The following is a 15,262-nucleotide window of genomic DNA, read 5'->3' as shown; positions in this document are numbered from 1 at the left end:
GGGTGTTTTACGAAGCAGGTAACGTCTAAATGCAAGAAAAGTGATACATGCGATCACATGTATAGAACTTGCGACCGCAGGTTTTAATAAAGAGGCTGGATTCGATCCTTTAACGCTCAAGGTATGGAAGGGGTGGTAAAAACTGATACATGCGATCGCATGTATAGAACCTGTGATCGCAGGTTTTCTTTTTTCATCAAAAATCGTTCCCAAAAATCTCGATCACCTTCTGCGATCCCAAAATGCATAACCTGTGATCGTGTGGACTGGACCTGCGATCGCATGGACCACGAAAACTGATTTTTTCAACAATTTTCAAATTCTCTCTGTTCCTTTTTGTATTAAAGACACGATTTAGTTAAAAAGAGACGACCTAAGTAACTAAAAACACACAAAAAGTGAAAAGAAGTTGCAAAAACGAAAACGAAAACAAACGCCCGGGTTGCCTCCCGGTAAGCTGCCCGTTTTTACTGTCTTTGGCTCGACATTGTTACTTGGTTTCCTCAATTGCGGTAAGTCGGGGCCTCAACTACCTCCACTTCCTCGTTCGTAACTTGAAACCCTTCATAAAATGGTTTGAGACGATGACCATTTACCTTAAAAATCTTTCCTGTTTGTTCATTCTTAATTTCTATGGCACCATGATCAAACATGTTAGTAACAACAAAAGGTCCCACCCAACGAGACCTCAATTTACCGTAAATAAGTTTGAAACAAGAATGATATAAGAGTACCTTTTGACTGGTAGTGAATACCTTTCGCAAGATCATCTTGTCGTAAAAAGCTTTTGTCTTCTCCTTAAAGATTGCTTCGTTCTCGTAAGCATCATTCCGGATTTCTTCTAACTCTTGGATATTCAATCTTCTTTTCTTACCAGCTTCATCCATGCTCATATTCAACTTTTTGACAACCCAATATGCTCGATGCTCCAATTCAACCGGTAATCGACACAGTTTTCCAAAAAACGATTCGATATGGTGACATACCGATAGAAGTTTTTTATGCTGTCCGATGAGCCCATAACGCATCATCCAATCGAATACTCCAATCTTTCTTGACCGGATTGATGGGTTTCTCTATAATGCCCTTGATCTGTCTGTTTGAAGCTTCAGCTTGCCCGTTGGTTTGTGGGTGATATGTTGTGGATACCTGGTGTGTGACACCATATTTCTTGAGGACTACTTCAAGGGTGCGATTGCAGAAATGCGTTCCCCGATCACTAATAATGGCTTTTGGTGTCCCAAACCTAGCAAATATATTTGTCTTGACAAAATCAACTACAACCTTGGCATCGTCTGTTCGTGTAGCTTTTGCCTCTACCCATTTGGACACGTAATCCATAGCAAGTAAGATGTGCACAAGCCCGAAAGATGGCGGAAACGGACCCGTGAAATCTATACCCCAAACGTCAAAGATTTCGCATACTAATATTGGAGTAAGTGGAATCTGGTTACGAGATGTCAAAGACCCAGTCATTTGGCACCTTTCACAAGTTTTGCAAAACAGAAAAGAGTCACGAAAAATATGAGGCCAATAAAGACCGATGTCCAAGACCTTACGTGCGGTTTGTTGTGGACCATAATGCCCTCCACAAGCTTCTGAATGGCAGAAATTCAGAATCAACTTGACTTCATCTTGAGGCACACATCTTCTAATCACCTGATCAGCACAGTGTTTCCATAGATACGACTCGTCCCAAACATATCTTTTCGCATCCTTCTTTATTTTATCTTTCTGGGCCCGGGTGAGATCTGAAGGGAGTTCTCTGGAGACCAAGTAGTTCACTATATCAGCAAACCAAGGAGGGTTCTGAACAGCGAATAGATGCTCGTCAGGAAATGTTTCGCGGATCGGTGTCGGGTCTTCAGGTGGAGTGATTCGGCTCAAATGATCAGCTACCAAATTTTCTCTCCCGCTTTTGTCCCTGATCTCTATATCAAATTCCTGTAGCAGCAAAATCCATCTGATCAACCTTGGCTTTGAGTCTTTTTTGGCAAGAAGGTACCGAATAGCTGCGTGATCAAAAAAGATTATAACTTTCGTACTCAACAAGTATTGTCTGAATTTTTCCAATGCAAAAACGATTGATAACAACTCTTTTTCTGTGGTGGAGTAATTTGCTTGGGCGCTGTCCAAAGTTTTTGATGCGTAGTATATAACGTGGGGAACCCGGTCTTTTCTCTGTCCAAAACAGCTCCAACAACAGTGTTACCGGCGTCACACATTATCTCGAATGCTAAACTCCAGTCTGGGTGTTGAATGATGGGGGCAGAAGTAAGAAGGTTTTTCAGCACATCAAAAGCTTTTTTGCAGTCTTCATTGAAGTCGAACTCAACATCTTTTTTCAAGAAGTGGCACATGGGAACTGATATCTTCGAAAAATCTTTTATAAACCTCCTGTAAAAACCCGCATGACCAAGAAAGGAACGCACTTCCCGAACATTCTTCGGGTAGGGTAAGCTTTTTATAACATCTATTTTTGCTTTATCGACTTCCAAACCTCTTTTTGAAACAATATGACCAAGAATCAGACCTTGGTCAACCATAAAGTGACATTTTTCAAAATTTAAGACCAAGTCTGTTTCAATACATCTTTGCAAAATTTTTGTGAGGTTTTTCAAACAAATATCAAAGGAGTCTCCATAGACGGTAAAATCATCCATGAAGACTTCTACAGTATTCTTGACATATTCAGAAAATATACTAACCATACACCTTTGAAATGTAGCGGGTGCGTTGCAGAGTCCAAAGGGCATACGCCTATACGCGAATGTCCCGAAAGGGCAGGTGAAGGTCGTTTTCTCCTGGTCTTCTGGAGCGACTGGAATCTGATGAAAACTTGAAAATCCATCCAAACAACAGTAATGGGATTTTCCAGCAAGCCTCTCTAGCATCTGATCCATGAATGGGAGGGGAAAATGATATTTCCGGGTGGCTGCGTTTAATTATCTGTAATCGATGCAAACGCGCCATCCGTTCTGCACCCGAGTTGGAACCATTTCTCCTTCTTTGTTCTCTACTATTGTCACTCCATCCTTTCTGGGTACAACTTAAACTGGGCTGACCCATTTGCTGTCAGATATTGGGTATATCATCCAAGCATCAAATAACTTCATAACTTCTTTTTTAACCACCTCCATCATTGGTGGGTTTAATCTGCGTTGGGCTTCCCGCGATAGCTTATAATCTTCTTCCATCAAAATTTTATACATGCAGAGAGATGGGATGAGTCCTTTGATGTCTACAATAGTCCACCCAAATGCACTTTTATACTTCTTTTAAAATTCTGATCAGCTCTAACTCTACTTTTTCTGACAACTTGTTGGATATGATAACTGGTAATGTTTCTTTTTCTCCAAGATATGCATATTTCAGATGTTCTGGAAGTGTCTTCAGCTCCAAGATGGGGGCTTGCATTACAAAAGGAAAAAGATTGGAGTTAGAAACTGGTAATTTAAGGGTTTGGGAACCATACCTCAACTTTCTCTGCTGGTCCATATTAGCTGCCATCTCTTGAACTTCTCTGTCAACCACATAATTTTCTGATAAAATCTGAGCTGCATTAATAGACAAATTTCTATGGAGCACTAATGCTAGTGACTCACGATTAGCAATCTCAAAATATTCTGCAGATAATGGTTCAATTACATCAATGAGATTAAGGGCTGAAACATCATCAGGATAACACAAGGCGTCATAAATATTGAAGTTGATAACTTCACCATCAAATTCCATTGAAAGGGTACCGTCATAAACATCTATTTTGGTTCTGGCAGTTTTTAAAAATGGTCTCCCCAAAAGAATGGAACCTGAATTTGGTGAGTCGTCATCTCCCATATCTAAAACATAGAAATCAGTTGGGAATATAAGTTCATTCACTTGAACCAAAACGTCTTCCATCACACCTTTTGGGTGCACCAGAGAACGATCAGCTAACTGAATGTTGACTCCTGTTCTTTTTAAAGTCCCTACCCCGATAGTTTTTAAAAGTGAGTATGGCAAATCATTTATAGAAGCTCCTAAGTCCAACATAGCTCGCGGAACTGAAAGGTTCCCCAACTTGCAAGGAACAGTAAATACTCCTGGATCCTTACACTTTGGGGGTAACCTTTTTTGTAAGACAGCTGAAACATTCTCGCTTACTTTAACTGTTTTGTTTCCTTTCAATTTTCTTTTTGAAGTACATAACTCTTTTAAAAATTTAGCATATCGGGGTAGTTGTTTAATTGCATCAAGAAGGGGAATATTTACCTCAACCTTTCTGAAGAAATCCATAATGTCTTTGTCTTCCTTCTCTTTTTTCGTGTTTTCCAGTCTTGAGGGAAAAGGAGGAGGGGTGATTTTCACTTCAACTTCAGCAAGTATATCTTTTTTCTGCACCTCTTCAGTTGCCTCAGATTCTTGCTCAACCACGATATCTTCTTCCTCATCTTCTTGCTGATCTGGTCCTTTGTAGTTTTTACCACTTCTGAGGGTGACAACACAAGCATTGCACTTCAGGTTTTTCTCAGTCTGAGATCAGAATTTTCCTTGGGTTTGTGCTTCTAGTTTGCTCATGGAGTTCGCGAGTTGTGATACCTGCTGCTCCAGATTTTTGATGCTAGACTTTGTTTCATTCTGGAAGGCTTGGGTATTAGTAGCAAGACTTTTAACTATGTTGTAACAACCCGTTATTTCGAATCAATGTAATAGTATAGATCAATTTGTAGTTCTTTTTAAAATAATAAAGAGAAATTTTTGAATACTATGTGCATTTACATAATCGACCCTCAAAAATGAAATGTTAAATAAACTTGTTTGGGATGAATATAATGGTAGAGATCGTGTCAAGGATTCCAAAAATATAAAGAACGCCCAAACCCGAGTTATACGAAGAAGTTATGACCTATCGAAAATCCGCGACAAAACCGGCAAAACACTGTTTAACGTAAAAAAGTGAGTTTTCAATAAAATGATTTTTAGCCTTAACTATCTAAATGCAGGTTATAGTATACGTTAAACTGAGAATGTCCATAAAAAGAACGTCCAAATCTGACTTCGTGTGAAGAAGTTATGATTTTTCTAAATTTCGACACAGCAGTACACAGCCTGAAACTCAAAATTTAGATCGAACTACTTTTGGCCAAAACAACCTAAACGAGAATCGGAGATCTTATCAAAAGAAATCCAACGGTAAAAAGACAGACGAAAAAGAACGTCGGATGAAGAAGTTATGAATTTTTAACGGACTTTTCCTGTCCCGGCTTATTAAAAATATAACTTTAAAAATAATGTCAAAACTAGCCGATGGAGTCTAAACGAAAGTTTTAGAGCATGGTCTCACCTACGCGTGTATATAAACAACGTAAAAAATGGAGTTCGTATGTAAAAGATATGAATTTTTGAAGTTTGGAAAAGAGAAGTACACCCCGCGTACAAGAGTACGCCCAACGTACTCGGAAACAAGGCCTCAGATTGACCACGTAGCCTCTTTCTTCGCAAGTGACACGTATCTCGCCTAATCAAAGTGTCCGAAGCCAGGTGGCCACTACGCACAACGTACGAAAAGATTACGCCCTGCGTAATAAGACTAGCCTCGACGCGTGCCACGTAGCTTCGCCACATCCGAAGATCGGATAAGACTCCAACTAGTACGCCCCGCGTACAAGCGGTACGCCTAGCGTACTGAGGTTTTCAGTAGTACGCCCAACGTACGTGAATGTTACGCCCAGCATACCGAGGACCAGACCCATCCTATAAATAGGATGCGAGGCCTCCGGGTTTTGTTTAGAAATTTCAAATCCCCTCTCCACTCAAACACTCTTTTAAGCCTTTCTAAGCCCTCCGAAGTCCCGGGTACCTCCTTACCACCTGAAGCAAGCCCCGAAGTCCCGAAGTCCTCAATTTTAAGCTGAAACTCTGCCAGCGTGAAGCTGACTTTTCATCAAAAACTCTCAGTTTCATCAAGAAAACTCTCTTTTAAGAAACGAAACTCTGCCCAAATCACCACCTATCAAGTGAGTTCATACCCTTACATTTTCATGATTTTATCTATTTTAGGGGGGGGGGGAATACAAGTGAAACACAACGAAAAATTGTGTTAATATCTCAAAAGAATTTTAAAGGTTTTAATATATTTTAAATTGTTATAATTTTTAAAAATTACATATTTATATCTATGTAAATTATATAACTTGGATTCTGAAGATTTAGAATATGTAATTTGACCCCATTTCCTGTTCCTTGTTTGGTTGTGGGCTTGGGGTAAAGTTATTTAATCGAAGATCTAATTAATCACAATTATATAAATATTACATTTATATAAATATAAAATGATTTTCAAACTGCTTGATACTACATGAGTACAAACAGAGAATTTTCATGGAATAACAGTATTACAGATAATTACAGTAAAACAAACAGCTAAACTATAATAGGTATAGTTTAGAGGACTCATTCATTGGTTTCAAGAATCAAAGTACATAACAGAAAACAAATAGAATACTTTAGTGAGAAAACAAACTTATAAACTATATTCTATACAGTTTATGAAACTTACTTACAGTGTATTTATTTCAAAATAACTTTTCCTTTACTCTACTCGTAATCATAAAATATAGCTTTTATGAGACTTACTTCAAGTACTTATCTAAGTACCCACCAAGCCCTAAAATTATAACCATAGTCTCCTTGTGTGAGAGCGTGACATTTGTGTATATATCTATACGGGACTGACAATCCAGCACCTAAGCTGCTTGCAACAGCTAGGCCGGCAGGCCTGGGGTGACAACTGTCGTACCATATTTTGACACCTGAAGAACGTCGTGTTTAGGCGATTCTAGGTCATCAAGCATGGTTATAATAACTCACAATTTGGTATTGAACAAAATGATTGGTGTATGAATAAGTAACACTTCACGTAGTTTTATTTAATTATAAGACTATAATACAGTATTTTACAAGTATAAACACATATTACCATTTCAATATGGAGAAAACATAATTTTCATGGTTAAATGAGAACTAAACTACATTTTACAAACTCACAGTACAGAAAGTATCACACATTTTGCCTACAGAATAACATAGCAGAAAATATAGGATTTTCTGGGAAAAACATGTTTACTTTATCAATGAACAAGGAAAAACATATTTTAGTTACAAACATACTTATGAACTCACCAACTTAATTGTTGACACATTTTCAAAATCAACTTGTATTCTCAGGGAAACAGTGATATAGGTACAACCACATATTTTTGAGAAGACGGAGATCTATAAACTCATGTCTTTTAAAACTTGTACTTTTAAGTTCATATATATTAAGTTTTGAACACACTTGTAAAACTTATAACTTTGTAAATACAATGGTTGTTGTTGTACTTTGATTACTATTATGCATTGTTGTGATACTATACATGAAGTCCTCCACCCCCGAATGTTTCTGCCGTTCTGGTTTGGGGGTGTGACATATGTCCTCCAAAGACATGCTGGAACTACTAGCTTGTGACTGAACAGGTGGTTGCTGAAAGTTGCTTTGGTGCTGATTTTGATGGAAAGGTTGCTGAAATCCAGGTGGAGCTTGGTATTGGTTTCTTTGCTGGAAGTTCTACTGAGGCCTTGGCTGGAAATTGTTATTTTGAGGCCCTCCCCGAGCTTGGTTGTTGCGATGCTGATCAGATGGCCTTTGCTGAAATCCTCCTATAGCTTGCACATATTCATTATCTTCTTGAAGTAGTTGGCACATATCAGTTGGGTGCCCGGTTTTGCAGCAGATCCCATAAGGTTTGACCTTTGGCTCAATACCTTTTTGTTTTGTCAACAAAAGGACAGGCTTAGTCAATTCTGAAATCTGGCATTCCAGGTGGGCATTACTCATCTCATTGACTCCTCTTGGACGGTCTGGGTACCACTCTTCCTCAGTTGCTGAATGTTTTGATTCATTTGCCAACATCTCAATTATTTCCTTAATCTCTGTTGGTGTCATGTCTGAAAGTGACCCTCCACTTGATGCATTTATAAGTCGCCTCTCCATGGGTATCAATCGTTCGCAGAAACACTGATATGACTAATAATCACTAATGCCATCTTGCGGGCATCGGACTAGCAGCTTCTTAAATCGCTCCCAATAAGTGTGGAGAGCTTCTCTTTTACCTTGCTTTACACCTAGAATCTCTATGCACAGATTTGACACTTTCGCCTTGGGAAAATATTTTTCTAGAAAAAGTTTGGCGAGTTCATTCCAGCTTGTTATTGAACCAGACGGGAGGTCATATAACCACTCCTTTGCTGTATCTTGAACTGAGAGGGGAAATGCCCTTAGTTTGATCTGATCTTTAGTGACTGTATGGGGCTTCATTCCAGAACAAACGACATGGAATTCCTTGAGAAATTTATGAGGATCTTCATTCTCAAGGCCTCGGAATGGGGGTAGCAAATGGATCAAACATGATTTTAGCTCAAAATTTTAAGCCTCAGGAAATGTGATACACAAGGGTTGCTGGGTAACCTCTTGTGTTGCCCATTCGCGGAGAGTCTTTTCGGTTTCGTCTCCGTTTTCGCTCATAGTGATTTCTGTTTCAGTTTCAAAAGAGTCTGTGAGTTCGGGTTTGTCTGAAGATGATGAGGAGTATGTTTTGAACGGGTTGTTAACGGGTGAGGCAGGTGGTCCTTTTAGAAAAGGTTGAAATGAGGTTTCGGTTTTGTTCCACAAGGGAGTGCCTTGTGGTGTGGGTATTTTATAATGTGAGGGGGGGAGGCTGAGGTTCCTGCTTGTTGCTTCCGAAGTTTTGCCTCCTTCTTTAGCTTCCTAGAAATCTTCTCAATCTCTGGATCAAAAATTAGATCACATGTACGTGAAGATCTTGGCATAAAACTATTAGTGTTTACCGTGTCCCCAGCAACGGCGCCAATTTGTTAAAACCGCTGTCGTGCACGATTTAAAGAAATAAAAATATAAATATAAATTAAACTGCTCTATCGCACTAACAGGTAGTACAGGTAAGCAGGGTCGGATCCTCAGGTACACGTTCTAAAGTTTACACCTCTTTGCGTAAGGCGTGAGCTAACTCTTGATGAGTGCAATAAACATAAAGAGGGGGGGTTATTTCTGAAAATCGGACTAATAAACATCGAAAATGTCAAAAGAATAACTAAATTTAAAGTGATGAAAATTCAAATAAGAGGAGGCAATTCCAGTTTCGCGGTGACACCCCTAATCATATAATTAACCCTCAACACAATATTTGACTGTACACTTGTTCAAACTGGTACTGAAATTCATTAACAAGCTCTAATGACCTCTATTACAGAAATTATTTAATCAAAATAAGTTCTTTGAATTAAACCTAACTTTTTACCCAATTAACCAAACAAGCTCTTGATTAACAAAGAAAAGTTGCATTAAACACAGTGTAATTTCCCAGTAAAGTTCAATACCTCTCATAAGCTCGGAGGTGTAAAAACTTGTTTGATCAATCCATATTAGAGTTAACCCTAAATGCAGATTAATCTAATATTTTTCACTTTTTCCCAACTAATCTAGACAGTTACAGATCTAAACAATTAGATGACTAGAATGATTCACAAACAATTTAAGTGGCCAACAGAAATTGAAATCAAAATCAAACACTCAATTAAACATAGAACTGATCAAACTAAACAGTAATCACTGTCAAACATAGTGTCCACTGATTAATCATACGAAAAGGTTATGTCTTGCGAAACTGAAATCTGAGTATTTAGCCTGACATGGCTAAAAACAGATTACAAACAGTAGAAAATAGAGTCTAAACAATAAATCTTACTAAACAATGAAAAGAAATTGATTCGTCTCCTTTAGATCTGCGTTCTTCACTTGAAACCCTCTGAAAATCGCCTTAGAATCGCCAGGAATCGCCAATTAGGGTTGTTGGATGAGTATGGGGTTGTATTTATACGCCTGGCTGTAAAAACGCCGTAGCTGCGATCGCATAGGGACAACCTGCGATCGCATGTATTACGGAAAAGCGCGTCACGAGCCTTTTAAATGAAGTACGTTACCATTTCGATGCATTTTGGCCAACCTGCGATCGCAAGGGCACAACCTGCGATCGCATGTATCTCTTTTCTTCTAGTCTGAGGAATTTTTGGCACGAAAAAACCACGAAGCAAGGCTGCGACCAAACCTGCGATCGCAAAGGCATACCTGCGATCGCATAGGGGCAACATGCGATCGCATGTTGTCATTTTTGCGTCTTTTGATCGCCATTCATCCTTCCAAGCAGTTCTTGATCGTTCCTCGACATCCTTCCTTAGTCTAGACTCCAGTTAAGCTCCAAAGCATCCATTAACGCATCCCGAACTCGTGTAATCCTCCATGTGCTCCAAGTACCCTGAAAAGCCATAATAAAAGTGAGCAGTACGGGAATTCTACAAAATAATCACAAAACACAAAATTCATAAGAATAATCGGGAGTTAGTTAGCTTTTTATAATGAAATAACAAGGAAATTGTGCTAAAAGATGCATATAAAATGCATCTAACAGCTACAATCATTCACTGATATATATTTCACTTACAGACCAATCAAAACCTTCATCCAGACCTTTCTTCCTTATTCTGTAACATCTATATTCTTCTTTCTTCAATCTTCAATCTTCTTTCTGTTGGATTAGGTGTCTAAGCCCATAACTATTTTTGTTATGTACTTGATTTGATTATGAACATGGTCATTTTGGGTTGCCTTCACTCATGCAACTTGATAGGATGATAAAAGGAGAGAGAGTAGGATTTATTATATGAATAATAAATTGGTACTCAAAATGGTTTTATTAATATATTATAAGATTAATATATTATTCGGAAATCATGTTATTAATTAGTAGTTAATCTAGTATTAATTTTGGGATTAAAGGAACTGGTTAATATTGGAGGGACTGATTATGTAAATCAGTAGAAGTTATAGTTTGGGCTAATGGACCTTATTGATAAGGGGTGGACGAAAATCTATGGGAAGCCCATAGAGTTTTCGTCCAAGGCCTGTAATATAGGGGTCCATGGATTACTTAAGGCCTAAGTAAGGGAATTAGGGTTTCCACCTGAAAATCCTAATAGCCTCAACTATATAAACCTTCCTAACATAAGGATTTTCGGCCCCCTAAGAGTTTGAGAGAACCCTAGTCGATTTTCCTTCCCTCTCTAAGTCATCTTGTTGCATTGGGTGTTTGTGACTCCATTAGAGGTGCAACACTTGGGGCACTAGACTTTCAGAAGTCAAGATCAAGAAGGAATATTCTTTTTATTGCTACATAACAAGTAAGGTAAGCTTCTAAACCTAATTTACATAAGAATTTGAATTGTGTATGCTAGTCTTAGGGTTTATGCTTTGGATATGAATTTGCATGTATAACTTGAGAAAAACCTAGATCCAAAGTATTAGGGTTGCATGTACACCATAGGAATGTTGTAGTGCTCAAAACCCATCAGTGGTATCAGAGCCTAGATCGTTTTTCTGTTGTATATGATGCATTGCTTAACTGTTCAAAGCTGAAGCAAGTCGAAATCTGGACTCTGCCAGATGAACTCAACGAGTCCATAGCAGGACTCGACGAGTTGGGGCAACTCTACGAGTCCATTGCCTAACTCGACGAGTTGACTCGTCTGTTGGCAGGATTTTCTGGATCTTGACCAGAATTAAATTAGGATCATTACCATAAGTTGTTTTTACTGATCCAAAACGTGTTTTCTGATATGGTAATGATTATCCTCATCTAATTGCAAGATAATTGTCAAATTTTAAGATAATTACTAGATTATATGATAGATTAATTATTTGTAGAAGTTGATTTGAATTATCATACCATTAATAATGGATTAGGTCAAATTATGTGATAAAGATAAATTATATGATTAATATAAATGTCTTCAAGTTTGATTTAAAGAGTTTTGAAAAGTTTCAAAATTTGCCCTCAAGTTTTGGAATTTAAAATTTGAATAAGAGTTTTAATTTTGAAATATTTAAATTTTAAACCCTAGTATTTTAATAGTTTAAAATACACCCTCATGGATTGTATTAATTAATTAATTAATTAATTAAGTGTTTTAATTAAAGGACAATTAATAAGTCCATAGATAGTTTAGGTTTAATTAAGTTAAAAGTATAATTTATCAAAAGATTAAACCTTAGTATTTTAAATGTATAAAATACACCCTTATACGATATATAGAATTAAAAGTTTAATATTATATATGTATAAGTTAAAAGTCAGTCTTACCGTTAGTAGGACTCATTCACGAAGCTGGTCTATAGGAAGTGTTTAAGGAACCAGCCTGTAAAATGATCGTCATTGGGTATCCACTATTACCCACCGCACCCTTGACCAGTGGAGGGTCGTTAGTCGAACGAGTTTGATAGGACACCTCATTATAAGTATAATGAATATATAAAGTAACTAAATGTTTTTATAAATTCCCAATCTTAGTTACTTTAGGAAAAATGTGAATTTGGTGCTAATCCATGAAATTGCACATTGCACCTTATTGGTCGTTAGAGGAGCGTGTGTGGTTAACCGACACACTAATCTGGGACTAATGAAGGACGGAAATGGGTAGCTCGTTAATTATCATAGATCAATGGAGCGTGTGTGGTTAACCGACACATTGATTAGGTGATAAATGTTATCGAGAGTACCAAGCTAATTTGCATGGTTATTCACACCTTGTTTGCGATCCTTGGTATCCCAGTGACAAACTTGAAGGGCATAATCGAGATAAAACAAGATTTCATGCTAACTCTTGAATATATGGTTGTTAAGAAATGTTTCTTGACAATATAGAACCTTATATGTCAAGAGGTCAGTAAGAGTCTTAAATGGTCTTGAATAGTTTCAAGTACTAATCAGGAATAAACCTAAAGTTATCACTAGCACACGATCTGAGGTTTACAACCTATCGTGGTGACATATTCTTGTATCTGTGCCATTCCAGTTAGTTTGACTATGCGTGTGAGTTCTATGAGTTCTCAATTGATTGCATAAGAAAAAGCACCTTGATCAATGAAAAGTACATTGATCTTTAGGGGTGAGCTGCTCAATAACTTGGAAGCAATGGTAGGACCCTTGTGCTACCAGATGACAAGAAATTAAGATTAAGCAAGTTCAGTCCATATGAGTTTGAATTTGTCATAGACCTTATCGTAAGATAGTGGTTGGAAATGACAGATTTATATGGATAGGAATACATATACCATAAAATCTAAGTGGCATAAGGTTTCTCTCCACTTCATGAAAATGATTGTGAGGAAACGCTTTCACTAAGTAGATTTTAGAGGATTAGAGTTTGCAATTATCATAATTGAGTTCTCAAATTCGAGTATGATTACGGCATCCCTTTTCATAGTTCGAATTATGAGAAAATGGCTATAGTTTGAACATTCGAGACTTATTGCTATAAGTTTCTGAAAGGTTCAAACACACACTTGTGCTATTTAATCTAAAAGGTGTATGTGCTTGATAAGTCTAGGCAAAGACTTATTGAAGCATCATGTATTAGAAATCTGAACTTTGGTATGAAAGTCAATAAGTATTGATTTCTAGAAGTCCAGCTGATTTCTGGGTACATGTCAAGGCTAGTAGGAGCATAAGGGTTGTGTTAAAGTAAGCAAAATTGTTATGCTGGCAAGGGTATAATTGTTAAGCTAGTGGGAGCACAACTATTATACTAAGTATTGCAAGGTTGTAATACTATTTATAGGAAACAAAGGTTACAAGTTTGCAAAGTTGTAAGTTTGGATATTGTTTCGCTATAGAAGATTGTAGGGAGTAAATACTCATACTTCATTTCGAATCTAAAAGCTTAGATTGAAATTTTAATTGAACTTAGTCATGGACATATATGAATGTTACGTTGAAATGATTCAACATAAGGAAATTATATATATGGAAATATTATAGCAAGAGACCGATAAAGTATCATGTCTTTATGCAAGACATTATGTATCAAATCCCATATACTTGGTATATAGGATGGATTACGTATGCTATAATATTAATCTGTTATAATTTTCCAAATGCCTAGGGCATTAAGAGGGGAAAAGGACTAGGACGAGATGTGACTAAAATGGTTAAGCAACTGTCGAGGACAATCTGAGGCTTACCAAAGATTGGCTGCTTGTGGACAGTTGGAAGTATAGTATGATTTTGGAAGGACCATATTGACATGTTCTGATAAGAGGCAACTCTTATTCAGAAGTGATGGTCAAAATGGGAATATGGAAATGTTTCCATAAGTGGAAGTTAATCATAAAATCTGTGTAAGATTAGAAACCTTAATGCAAGAAGGATGTTCAAAGGAATGTACTTTGAATATGAGACTTCGTTTCCATGGAATTGTTCTCCATTGGAATACTTTGTAATATCTTTTGCCAAGTCTCTGTGACTTTTGTGCATAGTCATTACAAAATGATCATTGCATAAAAGTTTAGAATCTAACAACTTACAGTAAATGGGAAGAATTTGGTATTCTAACACTTACGATAAGGATTTGGAATTGTGAAATGAGCGTCATTGAAAATGTGTTTAATTGATCTATTTCACAAAGTAAGGACCATAGATAAACATAGTGTGCATGCTTGAAGCATATTACAACTATTGTTTTAATTCAAGTATTGAGTTGATTAGTCGAAATAGTATACAATGAATAAAGTTAAATTAATATGGTGATTAAATAATAAGTGTTTTATTTATATTCAAAAGTTTTGAGACCATAGTTAATTAGATTATTCTTGTGTTTCACTTCGCCTGTTTTACTTCCCGAATAACTAGGTTATGCAAACATCCACAGTCAATCATAATTTGGTAATAAGTAATGAGGTAAGACTGTCATGAATACGACTGTAGATTGCCTAAGTGTCTAGACATAGCACAAGTTTGTTGCAGTGTTCATGAGTACTCCCGCAATAGGATTTGAGTAATTGATTAAACCCACGCTCATCTGAATCACTTCATGGATTTTATCACGAATGATTGTGATATGATAATATCATATATTCTTGAAACCAAGACATATGAGTTGTAGTTTACAAGTCGGTTGCACATTGATGATATGAAAACGCACCAGTACGTAACTTGGTGTTATAAAACGTATTGTTGTGTGTGATTTGATGAGTAAATTGACAAACATATGAGTCGAAGTTTATTTGTTCCTTTTACCCTAAGAGGATAAAAGTGATATTTGTGGGACCCTCGATTATTTAGTGATGACAACCTAAGCGCTTAGCCAAGCCTGAACTAAGTTGATGTGTTCA

At 37.1% G+C, this 15,262-nt stretch overlaps 2 protein-coding genes across 2 annotated transcripts; both read right to left on the bottom strand.

The window, feature by feature from the left end:
- Positions 1-354: 354 nt before the first annotated feature.
- LOC145127837 (uncharacterized) lies at positions 355-887 on the bottom strand. Its single transcript, XM_079062959.1, has 2 exons — positions 534-887; positions 355-381 (listed from the first exon to the last, which is right to left on the bottom strand). The coding sequence occupies exons 1-2, from the start codon at positions 885-887 to the stop codon at positions 355-357; spliced, it is 381 nt and encodes a 126-aa protein (XP_078919085.1).
- A 2,380-nt stretch (positions 888-3,267) lies between these two features.
- LOC145127836 (uncharacterized) lies at positions 3,268-8,014 on the bottom strand. The gene is made up of 2 exons (XM_079062958.1): positions 7,772-8,014; positions 3,268-4,512 (listed from the first exon to the last, which is right to left on the bottom strand). Exons 1-2 carry the CDS (start codon positions 8,012-8,014, stop codon positions 3,268-3,270), a joined length of 1,488 nt encoding a protein of 495 aa, XP_078919084.1.
- Positions 8,015-15,262: the final 7,248 nt, after the last annotated feature.

Source organism: Lactuca virosa, chromosome 7 (genome assembly GCF_052849685.1).
Source record: "Lactuca virosa cultivar CGN04683 chromosome 7, Lactuca_virosa_CGN04683_v6, whole genome shotgun sequence".
Lineage (NCBI taxonomy): Eukaryota > Viridiplantae > Streptophyta > Magnoliopsida > Asterales > Asteraceae > Lactuca > Lactuca virosa.
The sequence above is the reverse complement of the archived record's forward strand: the minus strand, read 5'-3'. Positions and strand labels throughout refer to the sequence as shown.

Coding starts and splice junctions, on each gene's coding strand:
- LOC145127836 (XM_079062958.1), bottom strand. CDS start 8,014: ATGGAGAGGCGACTTATAAATGCATCAAGTGGAGGGTCACTTTCAGAC. Junction 4,513..7,771: donor AAAAAGGTATTGAGCCAAAG/GTCAAACCTTAT, acceptor TTCTGATCTCAG/ACTGAGAAAAACCTGAAGTG.
- LOC145127837 (XM_079062959.1), bottom strand. CDS start 887: ATGGATGAAGCTGGTAAGAAAAGAAGATTGAATATCCAAGAGTTAGAA. Junction 382..533: donor TTACGAACGAGGAAGTGGAG/GTAGTTGAGGCC, acceptor GTGTGTTTTTAG/TTACTTAGGTCGTCTCTTTT.